Source organism: Bos indicus x Bos taurus, chromosome 18, assembly GCF_003369695.1.
Source record: "Bos indicus x Bos taurus breed Angus x Brahman F1 hybrid chromosome 18, Bos_hybrid_MaternalHap_v2.0, whole genome shotgun sequence".
Taxonomy (NCBI): Eukaryota; Metazoa; Chordata; class Mammalia; order Artiodactyla; family Bovidae; genus Bos; species Bos indicus x Bos taurus.
Window position 1 is genome coordinate 13,010,396 of NC_040093.1, and position 27,597 is coordinate 13,037,992.

The following is a 27,597-nucleotide window of genomic DNA, read 5'->3' on the forward strand; positions in this document are numbered from 1 at the left end:
TGTGTCATGGGCCCAGTGTGGAAGTACCCCATGTGGCTTCCTCCCCGCCGAGTCCCCTCTGCCCCAGCCTCAGCCCTGGGGCTGGCTGCTTCCCACCCCGCATACCCGGCAGGGGAGGGTGGCCTTGCCAGCATGGACAAGTCTGGAGGTGCTCTCTGCTCAGCGGGGCCCAAAGAATGGACCTCTCCCTGGGAGCGCGGCCAGCGGCCCCTGGAGTTGCTGCCAGGTGTGGGCTGGCCTGGGGGGGCCGCCAGGAGCAAGGATAGATGAGTGGGTGGGCCAGACACCTCAACTCCCCAAACACACACACACACACAAACACACTCGAATACACGCTTCACGTGCCTGGCGGATGCGAGTCATACCCAGAATAATGGCCTCGCTGACTAGTCTCTGGGCAGTTCAGCCTCCGTGCCCGCACCCCACCCCCTGCCACCACCTCCCCTGTTTACATTCATAGCATCTGGGGGCATCACCCGTCTGGACTCTGCCGGGCTCTGCCACTCGCTGCCTGAGGTGGGTAAGTACCCCGGCCTCAGAACTGTAACCTGAGGCTGGGATCGACCTGAATGGGAGGAGGAGGGGTCCCCTTGCCTAAGACCCCCCCAGGGGCTGGGGCTCTGCCTTCACAGCGTCTGGTGCAGACACCGCATGCAGCCCCTTCCCCAGCACACACAGCTGAGCCCCGCAGTCCCTGGGTTGTCTCCGAGCCTTAGCACGGGCCTTTCCTGCTTGGCTCCCCGCCCCCCCCCCCCCCCGCCCGCCTCTCAAACTCCTACTCCTGCAGCCTCCACAGCCCACCAAATCCCCTGCAGTGGCTGCTCACTTGCGCTTCCCTGTGGGTCCCTGGCTCGGGGCTGGCACTGTCCGGGATGAGTCCCGAATGAATCTCGGTCACTCAGCTAAACTCTGCAGGCAGGAGGGCGGGGGTGGGGGAGCGGGAGCGGGGAAATGGCCCAGGGGCAGTCCAGAAGGAGCCCCCAGAGACCCACCCACCCCTGACTCCAACACGCCAGCCTGGCCTCCTTGCTCAGGACGGGGTGGGGGGTGGGGTGGTAGAGTCCTAAGCTGGCGGGGGACGGGGAGGAAGAAGCTGCTGGGAGGCCTGGTGAAAAGGGAAGAAGGCATAGCTGGGCTGCAGGGGCCGGCGTCTGGTCACTGGGCGCCTCGCAGGGCCCGTCAGTGTCCTCTCTCGTCCTGGGCGCTGCTCAGGGGTTGCCTCCCCCACCTCCCGGGGGGAACCTCTGCTGGTGCCATCACCCCGGCAGCAGCCACAGGGAGACGGGACCCTGGAGAGCAGAGGGGCCCCCTCCAAGGTATCTAAGAAGCTCCCTCCCCACCCCCACCCCCCAAGAATGTCTGTGAGGCGCCTTCACTACCCGGCAGGAAACGCTGCTTGCAAAGCCCAACTTGGCCTCCCTAAGACCTGGGGCCAGGGGACTCTGTCGGTCCTGTTTGCTCATCTGCAGGGCAGGCCTCACCCCCACCCCGTGGGGGCATGTTTAGGGGAAAGGGGGTTACTGTAGAGAAGCGCATGGGAGTTCCCTGGTGGTCCAGTGGTTAGGACCCTGTGCTCTCACGGCTGGGGCCAGGGTTCAGTTCCTGGCTGGGGACCTCGGATCCCACAAACTGTGTCGGGCCCCAAAAGGGAAAAGCATGTCCACCGAGCGTGGCTCCTGACGAGCCAGGAACTCGCGTATCCTCACTATGTGAAGCATCTGGAGCAGCCGGTAAGTGGGTCGGTTGGAGCCTATTGCCGAATGCCAGGCGCTGGGCTCGGCGGACTCCCGACGGCCGCGAGAGGCCGGCCCAGATGCCAGTCCACTCAGCAGTGAGGAAGCCAGGCTCAGAGAGGGGAAGTCACCTGGCCCGGGAGGAGCTGGCACCTGAAGCTGGGATCGCTCCTTCCCTGGGCCTGGACTCCCGGCTTCCTTCCTGCCCGCCCCGGCGGAGGCGCCCAGACTTGCAGACCTGTGGCGGGGCCCTCCCTGGGCGGCACCGAGGCCTGCCGTCTCCGTGCCTTACCTGGGGCACCCCCAGTCCTGGAAAGTGGAGCGCAGCAGACGGGGACTGGGAGGGCTTGCTGGGGACGGGGCGGGGACGGGGCGGGCAAACCGGTCGGGCGGCTGGGCTCCCGGATCCCAGGCTCCGGCTCCGGGGCCTCCGCGTAGTCGAGCCCGCGCTGCCGCTGCCGGACGGAGGGGCTGGCGCAGAGCCGGGCGGGGAGCTGGGGCTGCGAGGCTGCCTTCAGGTATGGGAGACCCCAGGCCGGGGGGCTGTGGGGTGGGGTGGGCGGGGGCCGCGCGCCTGGTCCCCAACCCTCACCACCGCGTTTCCTCCGCGCCTCGGTGGCCCCCCACCACCGGTCCCCGCCTCTAAACAGCATCCTTCCCATCCTTAAAATGGGCGCCTCACATTTTAAACCCGGCGCCCCCCACCGCCCCGCGTCATCCTGAATTTGCTCTCTCGGCCTCTCCAAAATCAGACCACGCAGATTTCATTTTCTCCCCGAGAACGCCCCTCCCTCCAACCCCTCGTTAGGTCCCTAAGGCCCCAGTCCTGAAACCAGTCGCTCGCTGGGTGGCTCACCGCTCCCACCTCTCATCACTGACTGCGCTGGTTTCAAAGGGCGGCAGCCCCCACATCCCACAGCACAAACCCCAATACCTAGTTCCCCCCTGGTTTTACTCAACCACCCACCAGCTCCCAGCCCACCTCAGCTCAGCACCCCCATTGTCCCGGCCTCTTGGAAACGCCCAGTAGCTCCCAAACACCCCAGATCACCCCCCTTAACACCGTCCGTCCAACCTGGGGCCTCGCCGTCCGCCCCTGACCCCGTCCAGACCTCCCAGTGTTTCTTGGAGGAGCATCTCCACCCCACCTGGGGACTCCAGCATCAGGGAGGGGGGCTCATCCATGGCAGGTCTCAGGGAGCTGCCCCGGGGGTAGGCTCTGGCTGCTGGCACCCAAGGGTGCTGGGCACTGAGCTGGGCCCCTCCCGCCCCCTCCCTGAGCAGGCCCCCGGCCATCATGCACCAGCACTACACCGTCCACTTTGCCAAGGGTGCCCTGCCCCCCCGGATTGCCACCGAGCGCTACTTCTTGGACCCAGAGTTGGGGCACCGAAAAGGTAGGGGTTCAGTTTTGGGGGGGTCCTGGCAGCAAGGAGGGGTGGCTGAGGGGGATGGCCAAGCAGAAGAAGACCCTCAGGCCCCAAGAGAGAAAAGCCACCAGCACTCACCATAGAGGTGTCTTCACAGGCGGCCCTGGGGGACCCTGGGAGGCCCACCTGACCTGCCCCTCCTCCCCCAGCATGGGAAGAATTTCCTCCCCGAGTCACCAGGCCTGGGGGGACTGCCCCCCACCTAGGGGGAACCATGTGGTGGGAGGGAGGGGTCAGAGGGCAAGCCCCCTCCGACAATGAGTGAATGAAGGAAGTGGGGCTCCAGCCTCTCATGGTGACCACAGGTGTTCCTGCTAGGGGTCGGGAGGGGGCAGTTATGGCCCACCAGGGCTGATTCAGCCTCCTTGGGGCCTCCCAGGGCAGTCCCCTTCCCGAGGGCCTCATCTGAGCTCAGGTGTGAGGCCCAGCCCTCCTTTCCTAGTCCCCACCCTGTCCCCTCTCCACAGTCACCTCCCGTCACTCTGGCCTCTGGACCAACCGGGCCAGCTCCCAATGGAGTATTCTCAGTGCCTGCACTGGGCGACACCCTGAGGACTGGGGAATTTGGGGGAGTAGGAACTCCAGGACAGCATCCCCACTCTAGTCCCTAACCTGGCTGAAGCCCAGGCCTCTGCACCTCCTCCCCTCCCTCCCACCCCAGCCGTGGGGCGAGGCCGCCCCTCCGCCCTCACCCCCTGCTCATCTTCTCTCCGATTTCTCCTGAGCCCCCCTCCACCTGAAGACCTGACCTGGTTCCTGCCAGTGCCCTCAGGGCTCGGGGACCCAGGCCCAGTCACCCCCACTTCCTTCCTTCTAGGACGCTGTCATCAGAGGTGCCATGACCCAGCGGCACCTGGTGCCCACAGGTCTTGTCAGCCAACCCCACAGGCATGCCGGCAGCCGGCCTACCACGACCACCAGGGGGGGCGCGGTGGCTGTCGCCGGGGTCCCCAGCCCCCCACCCAGCAGCAGCAGCAGCAGAGGCGGCAGCCCCAGCCCCCACCTCCCCAGCCCCTGCAGCAGCGTCTCTGCTCTGTTCACGGGGTCCAGAAGGGGCCACCTGCAACCACCACTGCCCCCGCGCAGCCGGCCACCGCCCCCCAGCCACCCCCCAACTCACTCACCGCGACCAGCACCCTGGCCACCGGCGGCCCAGCCCTGCCCTACGCAGCCGGCACCCTCCTGGAGCCCAGCAGGCCCACGGACGCCCGGCCCCTGCCCGCCCCCGCAGCCTGCGGCTGCTTCACCTCCTACAGCTCCGGTGCTCACCCAGCCTCCCCTTCCCAGGCTCTGTCCCTGCCACCTTGCTTCCCGCCTGGGCCTGGGGCCTGCCCTCCTCACCCCTCCGTCTAGGCTCTGTCTGGAGGGCACTCGTCCCCGACCCTGGGCCTCGGGGCAGCCACCACTTCTTCACTTGTCAGCAGCCGAGGGTCCCGGGCCAGGCCAGGGCCCTGGCCCCAGCTCTCTCCCTCTGCTGACACTCCTGCTCTGCTTCCTCTCCCCCAGCCCTCCTGACTTGGGGCAGTGGGTGATGAGCACCAGATTGCTGGCCAGCTCTGGGGTGGAGGAGATGGGTCAAGTGTGCAGCTACAGCCAGAGGTGTGGAGCAGCCTGGGAGATTTAGAGAGCAATGCAACCATGGGAGGGGACTGGCCCTCTGTCGGTGTCGTGATTGACATTGACAAGTGACACCCAGCCACTCACTCATTCATTTATTCATTCTGTGACTAGGTATGGACACCTACAGGAGTGCCAGGCTCTGTTCTGGGAGTGCCCCAGGGAGCAGGGTGGACAGATTGCTGCCCTTATGGAGCTCACATTCTGTAGGCAGTTGGGGGAGGTGGGTTTACAGGAAACAATAGGAAAGTTCAAAACAGCGTCACCAGGTGATAACCATGTTGGGGGAAGGATAAAGCAGGGAGAGGAGATGGGGTCTGCAAATTAAGCAGTCATCAGGCAAGACCCCATTAAGTCGACCTTTGAGCAACATGGGGCCGTTCTCTGGAGTCAATGGCAAATGCACTGACTCTGAGGTGGCCAGTTCAAGGGGCAACAAGGAGGTGCATGTGGCTGGGTCGGGGGAGGTGAGGAGGAAGGCCAGATAGGTCCAAGAGGGCCGAAGGCGGCCAGACTCTGCGGACCTCGTGGCCGCAGTGAGGGGTCGGCCTTCTCTTGAGGCAGGAGCCATGAGGGCCCAGAGCTGACTCTGGGACGTGACATGAGCGTTGACTCCGGGAGTCCAGGCGAGAGGGGCTGGCGACCTGACCAGGGAGGTGGCAGCAGAGGTGGGGACTCACACTGATTTTGAGGGCTGTTTTGAAAATAGAGCACGGCTGAGCTCATCTCCAGGTCGGGCACAACCTCATCAATAGAGAAAAAATAGAGCGCAGCCTTGTGGCCATGATGCCCATTTCACACACTGGCAAGTAGAGGCTCAGTGAGGTGAGGTCAGCCAGCGACCAGACAGAGCAGGCTCAGGTCCTCCCTGGCTGCCGCCTTAGCTGACTCTGGCCCTAGTCTGCCCCCTGCCCTCCCAGCTGTGCCCCCAGGCCAAGCACTGGCCCTGGGCGAGGGATGGATAACGCAGCCCAGAGGCCTCTATGAGAGCGGGCGTGTCGTCCCCACCGAGCACCACGAGACTGGCCAGTAGCCCCTCCCCTGCAACCCAGCTGTACCCTTCTGGCGCCCCAACTCTGGGTCCAAGAACTGGCATTCAGTGGGGGCCCATAGGGGGAGAGCAGGCCTGCTCTCCTGTAGCACTGGCACATGGAGTCCCTGTGCCAGGTCTCAGACAGGACAGCTGCGCCCTGAAGGGCCACCCCAGACCACGACATTGACAGAGGGCCTGGCCTTCACCAGACCCTTTGGCGCCCTCCGACCCAGACGGGCACATCTGGTCCCAGAGGAGGGGGCTGCCTGCGGCCACAGAAACCTCTGCTGGGGGCTTTGGCCTGAGTCGCAGCTGGGAGATGGGGAGGGATTGCCAGCGGTGCAGGGAGAGGGCGAGCACTGCGGAGGGCAGAGGGGAGCAGGGTGGTGCCTGGCCAGCCTCGCTGACTCGGGTTTCCCCTCCCCAACCCTGGCACCCCCAGACATCTTGACAGAGGATGACGTCTACTGCAGCTGCCTGGCCAAGACTCTCTGCCACGTGCCCGTCCCTGTGACCGTGGGTTTCTATGCCCCCTTTGGCTGCCGCCTGCACATGATGCTGGACAAGATCACAGGTGAGGACTTGCGGGTATTCGGGGGAGAGGGATTAAGGGAAATGGAGCCTTGGGTCCCTGCCCTGCCCCAGGCTTCCCCAAGACCTGCTTGCCCCTGGGGTCAGTCGACTTCAGGCCAGAGGCCCGTAAGTCAGCATTAACCAGGGCCCTCCCCATGCCTTTGCCCCCTCCCCCACCAAATCCACTGCAAGGAACCCTTCTAAAATACACATCGATGAGAGACATCCCTGGTGGTCCAGTGGTTAAGACTGCGTGCTGCCGCTACAGGGGGTGCATGTTCGATCCCTGGTCAGGGAACTAAGACCTCACATGCCACGCACTGCAGTCAGAAAGTTAAGCAAATAACGACAAAAAATAAAATACACATCTAGCCCTGTCCTGCCCCTGCTCAGAAGTCTTCCCATGGCTCCCCAGCACCCTCGGGAGGAAGCCCAGGTTCCTCGACGAGGCTGCAGGCTCTTGCCGAGTCCCTCCTGGGCTCTGTACTCCTCAGGCCCATCTCTTTTCCTTAGCCCGGGCCCAGGGCCGGGCCCCCACAAGACCCCTGACAGCTAATGTTAACTGAAAACATGAGCAGGTTCAAACCCAGCTGCAGCTCAGCCCCCATCCCCAGTCACCGCCAGAGAAACCGGAGGTGACTCACCCCTGTGTGCGCGGCCCTGGGGAGCTAAACAAGCCCACATCATGTTGTTGTCACAGAGCAAAAAACAGGGTCCTGGGAGGAGAAAAGATCTGGCCAAAAGGCAAAAGGAAACAAAGCTTCTGCTTCACTCACACCCTCCCAGCAGGAAGGTCCTGCCCCCAACCTCTCACGATCCAGTCCTCCAGACATTCTCCCAGCACCCAAGGGACACGGGGTGGCCAAAACAACCGGGGCTCTGCCCTTCCTGGGCTCACAGACCAGTGCGAGAGACAGACCTGCCCCCAGACAGGGAGGACCCAGCATGGGCAGGGCTGCAGTGGAGGAGCTCAGGGTCACCTGACCCAGCTTGGGTCTCAGGGAAAGCTTCCTGGAAGAGGTGACAGCTGAGCTGAGAGCTGGAGGAGGGGCAGTAAGCCAAAAAAATGGGAGCCAGGAGGTATCCTTGCGGCCCTGCATTTCCCTTCTTCAGCACCTGGCTGCCCCAACCCATCTTCTCTCCTCTGGGGGCTCTATTTCTGACCCCACCATCCCACCTCCCCACCTCGGACCCTCCCGTGTTCAAGCCTGGCTCCAAGCCTCTCCTTCCGCCCTTGTGCACCTACCCAGTGCTTGGGGATGGCCCCGGGCTCCTTAACATCCAGGCCCCCGTGCTGATCTGAGCCGGCTCACACCGTGCCCTACCCCCTCCCGGCGCCCTCGGTCTCCGCAGCGCTGATGCAGCAAGAAGCAGCCCAGCGCGAGGCTGAGGAGCTGGAGCACGTGCAGTGGCGGCCGCGGCCCGTGCAGGGCTGGGCCTTCCCGAAGCTGCTGTGGTACCTGGTCTTCCTGCGGCCCATCATCACCGAGGTGCACCTGCGGCGCAAGAACGTCAAGTTCCTCTTCATCCGCTTCAGCGCCTGGCAGTACGCGGGCACGGACAAGCTATGGGCCGGCCTGGTGACCACGCTGTGCGAGGGCATCCGCCACCAATACGGCGCGCTGCCCTTCAGCGTGTACTCAGTGCTGGGCACGAAGGCGGCCACGACGCAGGGCTTCCGCCAGCGCGAGTGGCAGTGTCGGCACCGCGTGTGCCTGGCACTGCTGGCGCTGCTGGCCGTGCTCAGCCTGGGCGTGGGGCTGCTCTACCTGTCGGTGGGTGCCCGCTCGCTGAGCCACCGTGCCACCAACAGCAGTCTGCTCCGGGTGTTCGGCGGCGCGGCCACCACGCTGTCGGGCTCCGGGCTGCTCATGGCCGTGTACTCGGTGGGCAAGCACCTGTTTGTGAGCCAGCGCAAGAAGATCGAGCGGCTGGTGTCGCGAGAGAAGTTCGGCAGCCAGCTGGGCTTCATGTGCGAGGTAAAGAAGGAGGTGGAGCTGCTCACCGACTTCCTGTGCTTCCTGGAGATCTACCAGCGGCGCCGGCTGCGCGTCGTGCTCGAGGTCACCGGGCTGGACACGTGCTACCCGGAGCGCGTGGTGGGCGTGCTCAACGCCATCAACACGCTGCTGTCCGACAGCCACGCGCCTTTCATCTTCATCCTGGTGGTGGACCCCAGTATCCTGGCCGCGTGCCTCGAGAGCGCCGGCTCCATGAAGGGCACGGCCGACAACGGCTACCTCTTCCTCAACCGCACCGTCACGCTGCCCTTCTCGGTGCCCATCATGGGCCGCCGCACCAAGCTGCAGTTCCTCCACGACGCCGTGCAGAGCCGCGACGACCTGCTCTATCGCGAGATGACGCGCAAGCTGCGGCCGCTGGGCGGGGCCGGGGCCAGGGGCGGCGAGGGCGCGCAGCTCCTGGAGGTGCAGACGCAGGCGGGGGGCGAGCGCGAGCAAAGCCGCATCGACGCCGAGGCGGCGCGTCGCATCCGCGAAGCGCTCTTTTGCCTGCACGACGAGCGCGACTGCCTCTACGAGTACGTGCCCGACAACGTGGTGTCCATGCGGCGGATCGTCAACACCGTGCCCATCACCGTGCGCCTGCTGCAGCAGCAGCAGGGGGACTTCGGGGGCCCCTCGCCGCGCCAGGCCGTGGCTTGGGTCGTGCTCGCCAACCAGTGGCCGTGCCGCCTCAGCTGGGCCCTGCAGTGCCTGGAAGACAGGCAGCAGGCCGGAGGTGCGCCTGAGGCCCGCGCGCGCCTCTGGGACGTGTTCAGCGACCACAGCCGCGAGCTGCACACCATGACCAAGCCGCTGCAGAACGTGCTTGACCTGGACGGCGACCCTGAGCTTTTCGAGCGCTTCCTGGGCGCCGACTTCCCCTTTACTGTGGCCGAGGCGCAGAGCCTCCTGCGCTGCACCGTCAACCTGGACCACTCCATCCGCCGCCGCATGGGCCTCATCCGGGCCGTCAGCGCGCTCAAGCCGCCCAGCCCGCCCAAGTCCCCTGCCCGCGACAGCCCCCACGCCGCCAACGGAGCCAACCACGCCCCCGGGCCGGCCCGGGCAGGCCACCCTGCAGGGCACTCCCCTGTGCATGCCAGCGAAGCCCACCATCCCCGGGACTGGGCGCAGGGGGTCAAGCCCAGACCCATGGCTTGAGTGCCGTTGACTCAGGGGCGATCCAGCCCAGGTAGGCCTTGAATGTAAGACTTCTGGGCACAACACTTGCATCTGCCCAGATGAGAGTGAAGGGGGCCTGGCTGGGCTCAAGACCCAGGGGCCAGTGTCCAGAATGGGGCCTGTGGTGCCCATATTTCCCAGATGAATCTGTAAGCCAGGGAGAGCCATAGGCCGTGGCCACCAGGAATGGGACAGCGTGTGTGTCTGAGAGCTGGGCAGAAGGACCCATGAGGAAATCGGGGTTCAAGTGCAATAAATGAAAATGTGAAAGCCCCCGGTCTTCCTTGATGAGGGCAGGGACGCTGAGAAGCAGAGATGGCCCTGGCCTCCCCAGCTCACTGAGGACTGGGCACCAGGCCTGCCTTGTCCTGCCAAGTCCACTGCATTCCCAGGGAGTCGGGCAGGCTCAGCTAGCAGCCTGCTCGCTGACATCCCGGAGGCGGGAGGGGCTGCGGGGGCGACAGGTGCGGCTGCGTAGGCAGGGGCTATGAAGGCCAGACGGATGTGCTCCTTGACTCAGTGGAGTGCACCCAAGCCTCAGGGGATCCAGGTCCCTGTCCCCACACCTGAGCTTGCCCCTCCGTGGGCAGGGCAGGAGTTGGTATTTCCGAGGGCGGTGTCCCCAGTGACCTCAGCAGGCTGCTCCACTCTCGGGGTGGCTCCTCCCCTGGCATAATGGGTTAATTAGGCTTTGCTGGCACCGCAGTCTGGAGGAGCTGGTGGCTCTGCCTCTCCCGGATAACTAACTGTCCAGGGGGGGTGCCTGCCTTACGGGTCACTCCAGGCCCACCAGATGAGCCTCTTGAGGACAGGGAAGTTGAGGCGCAGAGATGGGGCACATGGAGCCAAAGTGGGGGGCCTCCTAGGGCCAGCCTCTGCCATCATGGCTCACCAGCTTCCTTTCCATCTCAGGGACAGAGACCTAGGCTGGGGGCACCACTCCTCTGGACAGCTTCCCAGTTCTCATTGGTCAAAGAGCCACAAGCTGAGGCCTATGGTGTGCCTGGCCCAGTTCAGTGGCTGGGGGGGCGGGGGTGGATGTGACTTCTGAGCCGGGGCCCTGAGAGCCAAGAGGGCAGTCCCAGAGGAAGCCAGGAGCTCTGTGAAGACACCCACCCCCAGGCCAGGCAGCCTAGTGCGGGTACTGCCCTCATGCCGTAGCTCCAAGGTTGGGCGCAGCACCCCAAAATCCCTGGCCAATAACTGCTTCAAAGTGGACATGGGGCAGAGAGAACCAGCCTGTGACTTAAAAAGAGCTGCCAGGACTGAAGCACTGGCAGTCCTGGCAAGGCTGAACTGGTGGCATAAACCCCAGGCGTGCTGAGCTGTTTTCCAACAGCAGGGCGAGAGCCTGCTCAAGAGAAGCCACCGCGGAGAGAGACATGGTCCTCCTGACACTTCAGATGGGTGTCTCCAAAGATGTGCCGCTGTCGGCAGCATGCTTCCCTTCCTTTCTGCTTCCTCAGCCCACTTGACTTGGGCAGAGTCTAGGCTGCAAACAAACTGGCCCCAGGAGCGGGGTGCTGGGGAGGCAGAACCAACCTGTAGACCGAAGTCAGGGGTGGGACTGAGGACTGCCTCCCCTGCCCCCAGACCCCTGGAGGAAGCTGCTCCCCCTAACAGGGTATGCAGCAGTGGTCAAATTGTTGCCCAATTTTATCTTAGATTCTAGCCATGTACCTGGCAAAACTAGAGCTTTCGGAGACTAAAAAAGCATCAAAAAAACAAACCAAGAGAGGCTGTCAGAGGGGCTGGGTGTGGCTAAGATGGCTCCATCCCCCAGCATTCTCTGTAGTGTGGGGCTTTTGCTGGGAACTGGCGCCTACAAGGGAGTGGAAGTGTGCATCTTTTTCCCATCGTGGCAACGACTTAAGAGGCAGGCTTGCCTTTTCTCCACTCTCCTCCCCGGCCTGCCTGCTGGATGCAGGGTCTCCTGAGGACCCAGGGATGGCAGAGCCACCAGAGGGCAGGGTCCTGGCTTCCGAGAGTCACTTCATGGAGAACAGCTGTCTGCCACCCGGAATGCCCACATGCATGAAAATAAACATCTCCCACGTTAGGGAATTGAGATCTTTTAAGATTTGGTACAATGTCAAGCTGTTGTGAAGGACTCGTGTGTTCACAAGCTTGGGTGATGCTTGGATGGCTGAAGACAAAGGAAAGACTTGGCCAGGGACTTCCCTGGTGGTCCAGTGGTTAGGGCTCTGAGGCTCACTGCTGAGGGCCAAGGTTTGATCTCTGGTCAAGGAACTAAGATCCCTTAAGCTGAGACGCACGCCTTAAAAAAAAAAAAAACAAAAAAAAAAAACCCTTGGCCAAAGGGATCTCTACCTCCAAGATCCAAGACTCTTAAAGTCAGAAAATCAGGAGAACTGCAGAACTGGTCTCCTGGTCTCCTGGGGCTGCTGTAACTACATCCTACAAACTGAGTAGCTCAGAACAGCAGAGATTTATTTCCTTACAGTTCCAGAATCAGAAGTCCAAAATCAAGGAGTTGTCAGGCCATGCCCCCTCAGAAACCTGGAAAGGGAGCCCTTCCTCACCTCTTCGAGCTTCTGGCGTCCTTGGCTTGTGGTTGCGTCACAAGCCCTCCATCCTCACAAGGCTTTCGGTGTCCTTACATCTTCCCTGAGAGCACGTCTATCCCTGTCTCCAAATTCCCCCTTTTCATACTGGATCAGGGCCCATCCTACACCTCATTTTAACTTGAATACCTTGATAAAGACCCTGTTTCCAAAGTCCCATCCAAGGTCTGGGGGAGGGTCACAATTCAACCCTGAATGAACTTGGAAAAGCTTAATTCCTTACCACAAGCTGAAGGGAAGGGCAGGGACAAGGCTGGGCACCCCAGCCTTCCCAGGCACCCCACGAGGCAGAGGCTCCTTCCCCACGTGCCCTCCTCGGCCCAGTCTGTTAACCACCTGGCCTGGAGGTGGAGGCAGACAGCAAAGGGGATGGATAAGCACCCAGCACTGATATAAGGACCAAAAGCCCCCACCGGGGTTGACTCCTGGGCAATGGCTAAATTTCACCAAAAACCTACTGAGATTTTTAGGGGGCTGTACTGACAATACCCCAACTTGGCAAAGGACTGTGGTTTCTCAGCACTTTGAAACTTTGCACCCCTGGGTCTCCCCAGGAAGTGGGGGCTGGAGGCAGGGCAGCCTGGAGGGGCTCGTCCCTGACCTGGTCACAGCTGTACCAGAGGATGACGCTGCCCACAGCCCGGCACCTGGACACTGTGTCGGTGTCTCCCTGGCTGCCAGTGGGGCAGGTGCCACGGGCTGGCGACCAGTGTACATGGCTTCCCCCAGCCCTTTGCCCAAATGAGAGAGAGTCCCAGCTGTGGCTGCCCTAAGGACAGTTAGGACACCGTAGTGGTTGGTGACTCAAGGTGTTCATCCCAGTCACTCAGGCAACTGGGGCAGAAGACCCCCCAGTTTGCATACGAACGGAAGGGGCTCCTAGTCATCAATGCTGTGACTCTCGTCTTCTCACCGCACCTCTTCCTGACCCGAGCCAGCCTCCCACGCAGCAAAGGAGCAGGTGGCGAAGGCCTTCCCCTGAAGTGGTTCTCACCTTTTCTGAAAGGTGAGACTCAGATTTCCCAGAAATAAGTGCCCGACAGCCCTCCAGCCACACCTCGGTGCCTGTGGGCAGTGACCAGGCAACCGCCAGGCTCCGGGGGTGGGCGTCCTCCTCCCGGGATGTCTGGGGCTGACAGGGCTGGGCTGTCCACTCTCCTTGGCCCACTTCCTTGGCGGCTCAGGCAGTAAAGAACCTGCCTGCAATGCCAGAGACCCAGATTCAATCCCTGGGTCGGGGAGAATCCCTGGAGAAGGGAATGGCAACCCATTCGGGTATTCTTGCCTGGGAAGTCCCATGGACAGAGGAACCTGTGGGGGCTACAGTCCGTGGGGGTCACAGAGTCTGAATGGGCAGCAATAACCTCTGAACCCGAGCTGGACCTGAAGCTGGGAGGTATTCGGAAGGTATTTCCTCGGAAGAGAGGGGAGTGGAAGCAGGGACGAACTGGCTGTGTCAGACACAGAGGAGCCTGGGCTCCTGAGGAAGGGGCGGCAGCTGTGGTGGGAAGACCCAGCTCCGCCCACCTTAGGGCTCTCCTCCGGGACGGCCTCCACACATCCCCACAGATGCTCCGCAGCCGGGACCTGTGGCGCCCCTGCCCTCCCCTCGCTCTGCCCAGAGCCCCCACAGCGGAGACCCAGGATCAGCGCAAGCAGAGAGCAGGCAAACGGGGAACCCAGCTCTGGTTTATTAGAAAAGGTGTGAACAGAGTTGCACCGACAGGAGCAGCCCCTCCCCCGCCCTCTGCCCACCCCCCTCCACCCCCGCGCCCCCCCACCCCGGGTTGTAGTGCCTCTCAGGGCGCAGCCTCACGTGGCCCGGACAGCAGGGTCTCCAAGCCCCGGCTGCTCCCCACCCCAGCTCCCTGAAAGATTTATTGCACTTAAGATAAAGAAAGCTCTGATCCTCGGCTCCCATCTCCCCCCACCCACCCCAGCCCAGGCCCTCACCCTGCCTGGGGCTGCTCCACCAAGTCCAACTACCACCACCACCACCACCACCGCTCACCGCCCCTCCCAAGCCGCGCCTCCAGCCTGGCCCCGCACCCGGGGCCTTGGGGGGCCATCCCGCCACCACCTAGGACTCCTGCCCTCGATGGGGCAAGCCTGGCCAAATGGGCCCCTGGGAAGAGGCGCTGGGGCCTCGTGAGCCGGATGACTTTGGAGACCGCATCCACTCCCTCCTCCCTTCCACCCCCAGCCCAGAGTCTTCGAGTGTCGACACATAAATAGAAGTGCTTCAGTCAGGGCGAGGAGGGCCACCCCTGTAGCTCCTGCACCCCGTGTAGTGTTGCTGTGTGGGCAGGTGGGCGGGGGTCCCAGGAAGGCCCCCACCCTCTGGTGTCCCGGGCCTCAGAAGGCTGGGGGTGAGGGTGAGCAGATTCTCATGGCTCTGGCCTCAGCTCTTCGAAGACCGACGGGTAACAGGGAGCTTCGGGAGGAGAGAAAGGGGAGAGCCTGTCAGAGCTGGGGCTCAGACCCCAGCCCCGGCCCCGGCCCCGGCCCGCACCGCACCTAAAGCGTCACAGTGTCTCCTGCCCAGATTCCTGACTGGCTTCCAGGAGCAGCTCTTCGAGCTCCTTCTCGTTCTTGGAGCAGCTCAGCTCTGTGGGGGGTCGGGGGAGAAAGGTGGGCGGCCTCCAGTGAGCTGGGAGGGCTGGGGGCAGGAGCCCTGCCTGAGCCAGACTCATAAGGGAGCACAGGTCCGGGGGCCACTGAGACCCTCAGACTCCAGTCAGCAGACCTGACATGCCCCACCCCCAAGGGGCTCCCAGGGACTCGAGGGAGTAAGGCAGGGACTGAGAACCCAGTCCCACTCGTCCCTGTCAAGGTCCACTTTCTTCAAGGGGAAACTGAGGCACCCCACGGGTGGATGCTCGGCGAGGGTCACATGCAGCACCCAGGGGCCCCGCCACCCAGCCCCAGGGCGCCTCTCACCGTGTTCCAGGCCACAGCTTCCCACCTTGGCCTCAGGCCCCGGGGGCGGCTCTGGGGACAGTGCCAGGGCAAACTCAGGCTTCAGGCCGTTGGGCAATGGTGGCCCCACCTGGGGCGGCTCCAGCGGTGGCTGGGGCTCAGGCGGCCCAGGGTCCGGAGTGCTGGCGGCCTCAGTGGGCGTCGGGAAAGGTGAGGTGGGGGGGGAGGCTGAGGCGGGTGGGGACACGGGACCAGGAGGGGCGGGGGGCACAGGAGGCTCTGCCCTCTCGGGTGGACTCTCCACCCGGGTCACCACAAACACTTTGTGGCCCCAGCCCGGGCTGGACACGGAGATGCGCTGCTCGGCGGGGGAGGAGGGGCAGCCTGGGGGGCTCCTGTCCCCAGGGCCCAGGGAGTCCGTGGGGGGCACCAGGGTGGGGCAGGGGGCCTCAGCCCTCTCCCCATCCGCCTCGTCCCTGTCCTCCCCCTCAGAGTCTGAGTCTGAGTCTGAGTCCGGCCCGGGGCTGGGGCCCGGCGCCCCGTTTTCCTGTGCCTCGGCGGCGGGCTCCTCCCGGGGCTCGTCGTCAGGCTGGGGCTCGGTGACAGTGATCTCGGGCATGGAGGCCGACAGCTGCAGCCGCTGCTCCTTCTCCTCCCGCTCCCGCACCAGCACGAAGTTGCGCTTGCAGCCGTTCTGGATCTCGGCGAGCAGCGCCTTCTGCGTCTCGATGAAGCTCTTCACCTGCGGGCAGAGGAGCGGGCCGGGCTCGGGCTCTGGGTGGCCTGCCCGCAGCGGGTCCCCGGCCTGCCCCCCACCTGCCGGCAGGGAAGAGCCCGCTCACCGCCTCCTTCTTGGGCTCACGGTCGAGGTCCAGGCGCAGCAGGGAGTGGTTCACCTTGAGGGCCAACGACAGCGCCATGAGCCCGCCTGTCTTGATCTCGTTCTCCCGAAGGTCCAGTCTCAGGAGGCGGGGGCTCTCGGCGATGAACTCCGCCACTGCCACCGCGCCTGGGAGGGGGACCGCAGGGGCTGGCCACGGGCCCACACTCGGCTGGCCGCCCCCCACCCCGGGCCCACCATCCCCCGTGCCCTACCCTCGCATGTGAGCTTGGTGGAGGCCAGGCCAAGGCGTAGCACACTGCGGTTGCTGATGAGGCCGTTCTTGAGGTTCCGCACGCCCTCGTTCCCGATGGGGTTGTGGCCCAAGTTCAGTGTCTCCAGGCTGTGTGTGTGCGGCTGGAGGGGTTGGCGCACAAGAGCCAGGAAAGGCCCAGGAGGCCAGTCAGGAAAGAGGCAGGCTCTCCTTGGCAGTGCCCCCAATCTGAGCACCAGCGCCTTCCTGCTTTGGGCCGAATCCCTCAGGTACGCAATCTCCCAAGTGCCAGCTGCCCCGTCCACCCCCCAGCCCTCCAAGCATCCAGCCACCCCACAGCCCCAGGCCCACCCTCTGACCTTGCCAGCTTCCTGAGGGCTCTGGGCACAGGCCTGGCTGTGGGTAATTCTTAACCTGGGTCTGAGTCCTTGTACCCTGTGGGCTTGCTTTGAATACTACGTGATGAAGAGATTCAAGACTTACTGAAGACTTCAGGAATGCTAACTTTCTATGCAAAACGCTTTCCCCTGGCACAAGGCACTCTCTTGTACTAGGCTGTGGTGCTGGGTGTGGAGAGGCAATGAAGGAAGGGCTGCCCTCCTCAGAGAAAGAGGGAGCAGGAGCCGGAGCAGAGACCAAGCAGGGCTGGCGGGAGAGGCCAGGTTCCCCAACTGGCAGGATGAGCCAGGACCGCGGAAGAGGAGGAAGAAGGGGGACGGGGGAGGTGCTGGAGGAGCCACGCTGCCCCCTCCCTCTCCAGCCAACTCACCAGCGTCATGCCCAGGAAAGCCATGCCCGTGTGCGTGAGCTGGTTGTTCCACAGCACCAGGGTCGCCAGCCCCTTCCTCTGCTCCTTAAGGCCCTCGCAGATGTAGGCCAGACCTGGGGAGGCCCGTGGGCAAGTCTTGTCCATGGTTGGGGAGTCTCCCCTGGGGACGCTGGCCCAGGAGCCACCTTCGAGTGCTCAGAAAGCCCCGCCCCGGCCTGCCCAACCCCACAGGCTCTGGCCCCACTACCTGGGACCTGGCACACACAGCTTTCCAATCCCAGGGATCATTCGTCCTCTGGGTGAGTAGATGAAGGCCTCCCCCACCTGCCTCAGATCTTCACTCAAATCTCGCCCGCTCACAGGACAGTCCTGGCCAGCCTACCCGCAGCAGACAGCTCTGTCCACCATCATGGCTTTGTTTCTCTTCACGGCATGTCTCACCATCTAACAGACATTATTAATGTATCTTGGCTGTGTCTCTCCTGAGACAGAGACCTCTGCCTCACTCACAGGTGTGAACCAGGAGCCAACAGGCCCTGAACGTGGTAGGTGCTCACTGACCATGGCGTCCAGGGCCAGATGCCCTGGAGGAAGGCGCTGGACTTGCTGCCCGATACTGCACCTCCCTCCCCTGGAACCCTGTCCTCACCGAGGCCAAGGGACTCTGCTCGACAGTGAGCCAGGAGGAAATCAAATTCCTCCCGCTGACAAGGCCCTGGGACTAGTCCCTCTTCACTGCTCACTCAGCTTCGGGCTCACTGGGGCTCTTCCCCCCAGATATCTAATGTCTAAGCTCTTTCCCAGGCTTTCTTGGTGGTTTAAGCAGTAAAACAATCTGCCTGCAATGCAGGAGATGGGGGTTTGATCCCTGGGTCAGGAAGATCCTCTGGAGAAGGGCATGGCAACCCATTCTAGTATTCTTGCCTGGAGAATCCCATGGACAGAGGAGCCTGGCTAGCTATAGTCTATGGGGTCATAGAGTATGACAAGACTGAAGTGACTGAGCATGCACACATAAGCTCCTTCCCACCTCAGGGTCTCTGCATTTGGTATTCTCTGCCTGGCTTCTTCCCTACGCTGCTTAAATGGCTGGCTCCAGCCCAGCCTCCTCATCACTACCCAGAGGTCCCTGCCTGCACACCTTGAACAGCTTCTGGTTGATCCTTTATCCCATTATCATCTATCTGGTCAATACTGCACCTCACCCTGAAGGAACAGTTGAACTGTTCCCTCCTCCTTCATCCTGAGTTGGGGCCAGACCCCGGGGCTCCCACAGCCTGGCCCCATCTGCACCATCACCATGAAGGGAGGGCTGGGGCTGTCCTGGCCACCCCTGTGTCAGCAGCACGACGAGCAACTGGCTGGCCACACGGTGGGTTCTGGGGGATTGGAGCAGGGGTCGGGTAGGGACCACATACCCACCTGAGTCCAGCACGTGGTTGTTGCGGAGGTCCAGGATCTGCAGGGAGCAGTTGAACTTGAGCAGGTTGCCGAGCTGGGCCGAGTCCTGCAGGCCGTTGAGCTTGTTGTCGGCGAGGTACAGCTCCCGCAGAGTCATGTTCATCTTCAGGGCCGTAGCTGGGGGAGAGGGGGAGGGGGTTGTGACCGGCCAGGCCTGGGGGACCCGGCCAACAGCCCGAGCCCAGCAGCACGCCACCCTGGGGCCTCACCAAGCAGCATGAGGGGCCGCCCCGACAGGCTGGAGCTCTCCAGATGCAGCACTGCTAGGCTGCTGCGGATGCGCAGGGCGCGCGCCACGAAGGGCGCCGAATGGTCCAGCAGGGGTGTGTTGCGGGCGTCCAGGTACTGCAGGCAGCTTGTCTGCGAGGCAGGTGCGTGAGGGGCGGGGTCAGGCTGGCCCCGCCCTCCCTGCCCTGGGGATGCCCCCCACCCCCACCCCACACATCCCAGCAGCCTCATGGGCAGCAGAGCCACATGGTTGTATAGCGGGGGACACTGGCTGGTGAAAGGAGGGCTGTGGAACCAGGCCCTATGAAGAGAGGCTGCGGGCCGGAGGTGCCCACCTTGCGCATCATGTGGGCGGCGGCCTGCCAGCCCCGGGTGCCAATGTGCTTGTTGAAGGAGATGTTGAGGTGTGTAGCCGACTCGTAGTACTCGATCATGTCGAAAAGGGCTGAGGCACCCTGGGCAGAGACAGCGGGGCTCGGCCTCAGGTCGCGGCCGCCCGGGGAAGCCAGGAGGCAGGGGCTGAGGCACTAGACTCCCGAAGGCCATACGCCTCTGCTCAGGCCTGCTTCCCCATGTCTCCCCCTTGCGTAGGAAGCCCCCATCCTTGGGGTGAGTCTGTGAGACCGTTTCTCTGGGCCCCATCCAGAGTCCAACCCCACCCCCCCCACCCCCCCCAGGCGCTCTGGCCGTCTCCCTGATCTTGCTCCTCAAGAAGCCCCGCCCAGCCTCTGTCCAAGGGGGTTCCTCTTTCCTGCTATGCTCTCCCCCCAGACATCTAAGGGGAAGGGAGCTCAGAGCGTGGAAATGGGCGGTGACGGGCTGCTCACATCTTCGTCCAGGTTCGTCTGTTCCAGATCCACGACCTTGAACTGCAGCCTCTTGAAGACCTCTTCCAGGGCCTCACAGGTCTTGTAGTCAAGCTTCTCACCTGGGACGAGACGGAGCGCCGTGTGCGCATGCGCATCTATACGCATGTGCACTCAGGTGTGGGGCGGGGCGCTGGGTGGAAACACGGGCTCCTGGCCAACCCAGGGACGAAAGACCCCCGCGCCTCTGCACGGCGCGAGGCACCTGTCTCACCTCCGGGGACGCCCACACCTCTCTCTGGCCCAGCTCTGCCTGCCCTCAGGCACCTCCAGGGAGGCCCCAGCTTTGGCCACCACCCAAGGGTCCCCGGCCCCTTCCAGACACACACCTTTCAGATCCAGACAGTCGATGCGGTGCCCGAGGTCCGTGAACTCCTGGGAAAGCAGAGCGACTGGTGGTCAAGGCAGGAAGCCCTTGACCAAGCTGTGAGGCTGTCTGTCCCTAACAGTGGGGCAGCCAGGGCTCTGAAACAAGCAGTCCTGAAACATTCTGGAATGACCCGTCCAGAGGGAAGGCACTGAGGCAGTGCTTTACCAACACGACCAGGGTGGACGGGCGACAGGGAAGGCAGCTGCGAGTGACGACTAGGGGCACGCAGGCCAGAGGCACAGCAAGGCCATGTGTGTGTGTGTGTTTGTCAGTCACTCAGTCGTGTCCAACTCTTTGTGACCCCATAGACTGCAGCCTGCCAGGCTCCTCTGTCCATGGGGATTCTCCAGGAAGGAATACTGCAGTGGGTTGCCATTCCCTTCTCCAGGGGATCTTCCAGACCCAGGGATCGAACCTGAGTCTCCCACACTGCAGGTAGATTCCTTATGGGCTGAACCACCAGAGAAGCCCCACAGCAAGGCCTTGCTACTGCTAAGTTGCTTCAGTCGTGTCCGACTCTGTGCAACCCCAGAGACGGCAGCCCACCAGGCTCCCCGGTCCCTGGGATTCTCCAGGCAAGAACACTGGAGTGGGCTGCCATTTCCTTCTCCAATGCATGAAAGTGAAAAGTGGAAGTGAAGTCGCCCAGTCGTGTCCGACTCCTAGCGACCCCATGGACTGGCCTTAGTCATACAAAAAACAGAACCTGCCCACCTGTCTACACACCTCTGGACAGTGACTCCTCCATTTATAAAAAGCAGAAAGCCTAGAGGGCAAAAACCCCAAGCTGCCACCAGGGGGCACTCCTGGGAATGGGACTTGGGCAAGAATTGAGAAACGGCTTGCTTTTCGTATCTGCAGTATTTGAACTTTTTAAAAGAAAAAATATACATTATTTTTGTCATTCAGACTTCTAACTTTCATATACATGGCTTTTCCCCTGAGGAAGAGAACTTATTTGCGGAGCAGATGATTCTTGACGAGTAAGTTCCTACTTTATATATTCTGTACTGTTTAAATATTCATGAAAAGCCTGACTGGTTTTACCACTTTTTTAAAAGAGGATTTTCAAAGATATATTTACACTAGCCCTTGGCTGGCCGGCTAGGCTGGGGAGGGGGAGTGTTTTGTGTGCCCTCTCTTGCTTGGGGCAGACACCACGGGCCCAGAGGGTGCTGGAGGGCAGCTTCACCCCAGGGACCACCCCCACCCCCAGTCACCTGGCATACCTGGAGCTGCCTGAGGAGTTTGGGGATCTGTCTGCAGTTCAGCTTCTGGCAAGCCTGCTTGTAGGCACCAATAATCTCGTCCACGGTCACATTCTGGGCTGCAGGCAAAGACCCAGGCAGGTGACTCTCCACACCCTGGGCCTCACTCACCCATTCCTACCACTGGCCTCTGCCACCCCCTCCCCTCTCAACCTCCTTCCAACAACCCACTGAGTTCAGTCCTGCTGTTGAAGCCCCTTGCTGTGACTGCTACTCTGGGGACATGTCTCCCGGCGCCCCCAAACCAAGTTACCCCATCCTCCCACACCTCCCCAGAGCTCCCCAAACACCTTCACATAAACATACAACTAATACCACGCCATTTTTCTACCCGTCAGCTACTTCCTCCACTAGACTGGGAGCCCCTGCAGGACAGGACTGGGGCTCTCTTGGTCACCCCCAGGGTCCCCAACACCACCCAGCACAGGGCCAGACCCAGAGCAGATGTCTGATTTGTGGTTTCCTTTGAATGAGAGAATGAGGCCACACTCGGACCTTATGAGGATGTTGAGCTCAGAGAGGTGAAGCACTTTGCCCAGGGTCACACAGCTGGTGAGTGGTGGAGCCGGAACTCAGCCCTTAACGGCGATGCCACACGGCCTCTCAGATTCCTCACTCCTGAAACTCCCTCAGCACCGAACGGGGCTTCCTGTGCCCCAGGGACACGGCAGCAGTCGGAGTCCCTGATACGGCCCTGGCGCCCCAAAGAGGCGGACAGTGGCTCCCCAAATGAACGAGGGGTGCAGCCCAAACCCAACCTGCACAGGCTTGTCCTTGGGAATCTCGGGGCCTGCCACCACGCGGAAGGTAGGGCTAGCCTTTCCATCTGCAGAGATTTGCCTTTTCTGAACACTTCATACAAATGGTGGTAAACAGTATGTGGCCTCTGGCAGCCCGCTTCTTTCTGAAACGGAACAGTTTTGAGTTTCGGCCCCTTTGTAGTACGGCGTAGTAACTGTCCAAGTATGCATTTTGTTTAGCCATTCGCCAGGTGAAAAGACCAGTTTTTGGCTGTCAGAGCCTGGATTTTGCCCAGGGGCAGCAAGGAGTGCAGGAAGGAAGGGCTCTGAGCCAGGGAGGCACAGGGTCAGGCCCGGGTGCAGGGAGCCAGCAGCATGGAGCGGACACGGGGGCTGCAGGGTGGGTAGGGGATGGGCCTGCGGGAGCCCCTGTGGAGCTTCTGGGCAGGCATTTCCAGGGGACGCTCCCTCCGGCCATCACTCTGGCCAGGAGCCCAACATCCTGACCCTATCAAACAGCACCATGACTTCTTGGGGAGGAAACCAAGGTCCAGGGAAGGAAAGCTGCCTCCCCAGGACCAGGCAGCTGGTCCAGGCAGAGCGGAAGACCTACTCCAGAACTCTCTGTTTTGTTAGGTAGGGATGGCTGGAGGAAAGAAGCCCACAGAGGCCCTGGGCTCCCCAGAGCTCAGGCTCCATCCTAGACCCCTCGCTTCTTTCTTGGGTGGAAGTGGGCAGCATGGAGCTTGAGAGAAGCTAGCTGTAGGTGACCAGAAGCCTCCCCCGTGTCAGCTGCCCCCGCTGCCATGCCATCACGTGCCTGGTGTCTCCCAGCTCTGGGGGAGAGGGGACTGGCACTGGCCTGTCCTCAGGGAATCCGCCAAGCAGGGGGCCACTGACCACCCAGGGGGTCCATGAACTTGAGAAAAATTGCCTCTTTAGTTTCACTAGCTGAATTGTGACGTAGTTTAGCATTTCCTTCTTAGTAATGTAAGAGGCAAAAAAGAGAAAAGAAACACTCTTTAGCAGACCCTAACACTCTGTCATCAATAGAAACGGCAGATGTTTTCACATCACATAACAGTTACTGCAGATCCTGAATGCTCATCACTGCTTTGGGAGTCGTCAGAGCTGCTGCTACGTCCTGTTATCTCATGTGTCAATGAGGATAAGTATAAACACTATGTAATGATTTTAAAGGTATTTAATAAACTGTACTTTAACTGGTACCCTTTATAAGTCCCGTGTTTTGCCTTTAAGAATCGCTGCTCCATGGGGCTTCCCAAGTGGCACTAGTGGTAAAGAACCTGCCTACCAGTGCAGGAGACATCTAGAGTCGGGAGTTCGATCCTTTGGTCAGGAAGATCCCCTGGAGGAGGGCATGGCAACCCACTCCAGGATTAAAAAAAAAAAAATCGTCACTCCAAGAAAGTGTACACAGGCTTTACCAGATGGCCAAAAGGCAAAAACTGCTCCCTGGGATCCACTCCCTTCAATAATGGCCCCCAGGCCAAGGTGGGGTTGGTTTGGTCACCTCAGATGGGGATGAAGTAGGGACGGGGTACACATGGGGTTGTTAACTAGCAGTTCTCAGTACCCTAGACAGTCTACAGGAAATATAAGCCCTTAGCAACCTCTCAAATTGCACTTGGTCCTTTAGGTGTCCAGCTCCAACACCACTTCCTCCAGGAAGCCTTCCCAGACTGCCTAGGACTTCTGGCTCCTGATGTCCCCTGAAAGCCTACCCACTGGGCTGGTCTTTGCTCTGAGAGGCCTCCTGGTGAGTCTGAGGGCCAGGGTCTCTGACCTTGCCACCTCCACACCAGCCACAGGTACCATCCAGCCACTCCTCCAGTGAGGCACCCGCAGGGTTTCAATGCCGGTACAGCCTCATACAAGGTCACTGCCAGGGCTGGGGGAGGCAGCACCTGCCCACTTGTGTGCAGCAGGGGAATCCGAGAGCAGGGGCAGGAGAGATAGACAGGCTCAGAGACCTGGGGCCCAAGGCCCAGAGCAGCTGCAGACAAGAATGACATCTGAGGGCTTCCCTGGTGGCTCAGTGGTGAACAATCTACCTGCCAACGCAGGAGACGCGGGTTCGATCCCTGATCTGGGAAGATTCCACATGCCGTGGAGAAACTAAGTCTGTGCGCCACAACTACTGAGCTTGTGCCCTAGAGCCCAGGTGCCCCGACTACTGAAGCCCATGCACCTAGAGTCCCTGCTCCGTCACACGGGAAGACACGGATGGCAACGAGAAGCCCACACACCACAACCAGAGCACGCCCCGCTCGCCGCAATCGGAGAAAAGCCTGTGTGCAGCAGCGAAGACCCAGCTCAGCCCAAAACGGGCAAATACAATAAAATTACTTTTCAAAAAGAATGGTAATTGCATATTGTCATTTTCCTCTGATGCTGAGACACACATTCCAGGGGGGGGCAGCAGTGGGCTGAAACACTGAGAGGAACAGAAGCGGGGTTTGGCCTGAAGGCCCCCCAGCCCCGCCTGGCTTTTCTCAGCAGCACCGCCAGCCATGTCCCCAGGCCTGGTTGGTCACCAGTGGGCACGTGTGAGTGTCAGGTGGATTGGGAAGGACCCTGAGGTCATCAGTATGTATGCGTATTTCATGCATTTATAAGAAAAAGGAACTATTAAATCAAAACCAGCATTTTGCATAGATTATCAGTGGAAATAAATAAGAAGAAACACATTCAAATTTTTTTAATGAACCAGTGAAAAAAAAAACAAACACAGTAAGGAAATGGCAGTACAGGTGGTTCAGAGAAATTACATAGAGCATTTACGCAGCACTTCCGCTGTGCCAGGGGCCACCCAAGCACTTTACAGGCTGGGGGGCTGGCCCGGGCGCCAGCTCAGGACCAGCCCCCACACACTTGCTCATCTGTGATGCTGTGACGAAATCATCAAGGCCCCACCTCGGGTCATCCGCCCTCGGCTTTTCCAGCCTTAACTGAACCACAAGGCCGCTGTGAGTCAAAGGGCCCGGGCCTCCAGCTGCAGCCAGGCACCCAGCCAAGCAAGCGGCCCGGGCGAGCTGGGGTGAAGAGGACAGCTCACATGGTGAGGTCACTGGCCACCACGGCTGGGCCGGGCTGGGAGGCCCGAGTCGGAGCCCTGCCCCCAGGTTCCTAGGGCATGGCTGCAAACTGGTGAGGGCCCAGCTCCAGCCTGAAGTCGGGGGGCCTGGGGCCTGGCTGCCCCCCGCCCCCGTGAGCTCAGGAAGGCCCTGCCTGGACGCGGCTCACTGGAGACGCGGGGTCTCGCAGCGTGGTTGAGCATGGGCTCCAGAGCCAGAGCGCCTGGGGCCAAGTCCTGGCTCCCAACTTAAACCCTGTGACTCTCAGCAAAACGACGTAACGTCTGCACCTCAACCACCCGACCCTGAAAACGGGGCCGAGCGGGACTCCTCCCAGGGTGAGTGTGGTGACTGAGTCAGCACAGTGCACCCCTCAGACCAGGGCCGAGCTCACGCTCCCGAGTGCTCCTTGAAGCCGGCTGGCCGTCACTGCCGTATTTTATCTCCACACTGGAAGGCGGGGACCCAGAAGAGAACAAAGCACCTGTTGAGTGACGGAATGGTTGGTGAGGCGTGTGCGAGGGGGACGTGCCTGTGAGTGTGTGTTTCCAGCTCCCAAAGCCACGGCTGCCAAGGTCTGATTTGGGCAGGGGCTGGTGTAAGCAGCCATCACAGAGGAGGGGGCGGTGCGGTGAGGGGCGCACCCCCGGGCGCCGGGGGTGGGATGCGAAGAGGTCACTGCTTCCGCTAAGAGGACCCATGTTCCGATCCTTGTCCTGTGAGGCTGTGATGAACACAATGACCTCTTTTCCTCTCTGAAAGGGACATGTGGAGGGTCTCAGGAGAGAGGGACATGAAAGCACCCACCACGGAGGTGCCCAGCGCAGCGCCTGGCTCAGCGGGAGACACAGCTGGAGAAAGGTGATGATGGTGGCCACGGCCACCACTTCCAGGCATCGGGCACTTACTCCATCTAAGCCACCATGCTGAGCACTTTCTATGCCGTTTCATTCTGCCAGCTGCGTGACCTTATGAGACTGGCAGTTACACTTCTACTTTGTAATCAGGGGAAGCAAGCTCAGAGAGGGCAAGCCATCTGTCCAAGGTCACGGAGCCAGGAGTGGCCGGGCTGGAATGCACACTCCAACCTGTCCTGCTCTGTAACTGAAACACAGCTCCATTCTCACATGACCTGACGGGCCCAGGGGGAGACAGGGGCCGGGGCGAAGGTGTGAGCTGTGGGGAGCGAGGCCCGTGTGCAGCTGGCGCCAGTCTCCCAGGAAGAGGCTGTGGGGCAAACGAGACTGCTCCCCCACCCCTGCCGCACAAAGGGGCACAGAAACCCGATGCCAGGCATCAGGTGACGGCCGAGAGGGCTCTCTCCTCTGCACACAGGTGCAAAGGCACCCACAAGAGGCAAGGACGGGGTGGGCACCAGGGGGCGGCGGTGGCTCAGGCCACACCCCTGCTAGCCTGGGGCTGTGGTCACCCCAGTAGGCGTCAAAACCAGGAAGCAGCAGTGAGGGTGGGGGCGGTTAGGACAGGGGGCTGAGGGCCAGTTCTCACTCCTAAGGCTTCAAAAGCAGGTTGCAGACACAGATGAGAGATACAGAGAGCAGTGGGCAGTGGCCCTGGGGAGCGGAGAGGTGGGACAGGGTGGGAACAGGCTGGGCAGGATCCAGGGCACCAGGAGAGGCTGGGGCGGGGGGAGGGGGATGGGGACCCAGTGGGCCTCAGCGAGCACTCTGCTTTCTGCACGAGACAGGAGCCACCAGGCTGGTTCAGAGCAGTGTCAGGAACAATCCGAGGTCTGGGGAGGACTGCATCTGCAGAGACCAGGGCCGGGGAGCGGGGAGCCCCTGAGTCCCCTAACAGGGAGACTGTCAGGACTGGCACCCAGAGCTGAAGAGAGAGGCTGAAGCTACTGGGCAGCCCGGAGCCAGGGCCTGGCCAGCGCATCTGCGGAGCCCACCCTCAGAGGGTCCTGTCACGCCCTTCCTACCCCAGACAGAAGGGCACCATCACCATCACCCTGCCCGACAGAGAGGAAACCAGAGCCTCACAGCAGTAAGGTCACTGCAGTGACCAGTCCTGTAGGACACCCAGGCTCTTGTGGTCCATGCCTCGACGTCTGGGGAACACCATCTTCACCCACCCAGGCCACTTGGGCTCACACCTTCAGGGGGCACCAGGCCAGCAGCCCCTGGGAAGGCGGTGCGCCAGGTGCACAGCCCACCCCCACGGTGAGGCTGCCTTGTCCGCGTCCCCCGCCCCGCTGCCCCAGGCAGTCAGCACCCGGGCCCCACTGCCCTCATGATGCCATCCCCGGGCCCCAGGTGGGACGTCTGCATTACCTCCACGTCCTGCTGTCCTCCCCAGAGATACCCTGTCCGCAGCCCCCTTTCAATGACTGGCCGGGGACAGGGGGATGACCCCTGCAGGGCTGTCAGGAAACAAGACCTCGTGTCCCCAGGGGTGGACGAGGTGGCCTCCCACTTCTGGAGCAGCCACTCCGGAATCCACCAAGGGGAGAGAGCCTCCCGAGGATAAAGCCCACTTGGGAGAGGTGAACCCAGAGGAAGAGAGAGACATAGGATCCAGCGAGGCCAGAAGTCAAGCTAGTCAAGGCTGCTCAGATCCAGAAGACAATAAAATCCCCCTTCAGCCTTCAGCCCCTTGGAGTGAGGC

The 27,597-nt window shown here is 61.8% G+C and overlaps 2 protein-coding genes across 4 annotated transcripts in view; one reads left to right on the forward strand and one right to left on the reverse strand.

Moving 5' to 3' along the window:
* Window positions 1–24: 24 nt before the first annotated feature.
* On the forward strand, window positions 25–9,844 carry NKPD1 (NTPase KAP family P-loop domain containing 1). Of its 3 annotated transcripts, XM_027515489.1 has the most exons (5): window positions 25–2,251; window positions 3,018–3,130; window positions 3,981–4,424; window positions 6,256–6,387; window positions 7,740–9,844. In XM_027515489.1, the coding sequence occupies exons 2-5, from the start codon at window positions 3,031–3,033 to the stop codon at window positions 9,548–9,550; spliced, it is 2,487 nt and encodes an 828-aa protein (XP_027371290.1). In that variant the 5' UTR covers window positions 25–2,251; window positions 3,018–3,030; the 3' UTR covers window positions 9,551–9,844. The 3 variants fall into 3 exon arrangements, with proteins under 3 accessions (XP_027371290.1, XP_027371288.1, XP_027371289.1); XM_027515487.1 differs by lacking the exon at window positions 3,981–4,424; XM_027515488.1 differs by lacking the exon at window positions 3,981–4,424 and having other exon boundaries at window positions 25–516.
* A 3,980-nt stretch (window positions 9,845–13,824) lies between these two features.
* The window catches only part of PPP1R37 (protein phosphatase 1 regulatory subunit 37), a 37,932-nt gene continuing 24,159 nt past the window's right edge, over window positions 13,825–27,597 (reverse strand). The window contains exons 2-13 of the mRNA XM_027515495.1: window positions 21,093–21,190; window positions 19,823–19,868; window positions 19,455–19,555; window positions 18,963–19,082; window positions 18,609–18,759; window positions 18,361–18,516; window positions 16,939–17,051; window positions 16,171–16,312; window positions 15,918–16,084; window positions 15,097–15,817; window positions 14,674–14,764; window positions 13,825–14,590 (exon numbers count right to left, since the gene is read on the reverse strand). Coding sequence (XP_027371296.1) covers window positions 14,682–14,764; window positions 15,097–15,817; window positions 15,918–16,084; window positions 16,171–16,312; window positions 16,939–17,051; window positions 18,361–18,516; window positions 18,609–18,759; window positions 18,963–19,082; window positions 19,455–19,555; window positions 19,823–19,868; window positions 21,093–21,190 — 1,898 coding nt within the window. The 3' untranslated portion in view covers window positions 13,825–14,590; window positions 14,674–14,681. The remainder of the gene's footprint in view (window positions 14,591–14,673; window positions 14,765–15,096; window positions 15,818–15,917; window positions 16,085–16,170; window positions 16,313–16,938; window positions 17,052–18,360; window positions 18,517–18,608; window positions 18,760–18,962; window positions 19,083–19,454; window positions 19,556–19,822; window positions 19,869–21,092; window positions 21,191–27,597) is intronic.

Coding starts and splice junctions, on each gene's coding strand:
- NKPD1 (XM_027515489.1), top strand. CDS start 3,031: ATGCACCAGCACTACACCGTCCACTTTGCCAAGGGTGCCCTGCCCCCC. Junction 3,131..3,980: donor AGAGTTGGGGCACCGAAAAG/GTAGGGGTTCAG, acceptor CCTTCCTTCTAG/GACGCTGTCATCAGAGGTGC. Junction 6,388..7,739: donor GATGCTGGACAAGATCACAG/GTGAGGACTTGC, acceptor CGGTCTCCGCAG/CGCTGATGCAGCAAGAAGCA.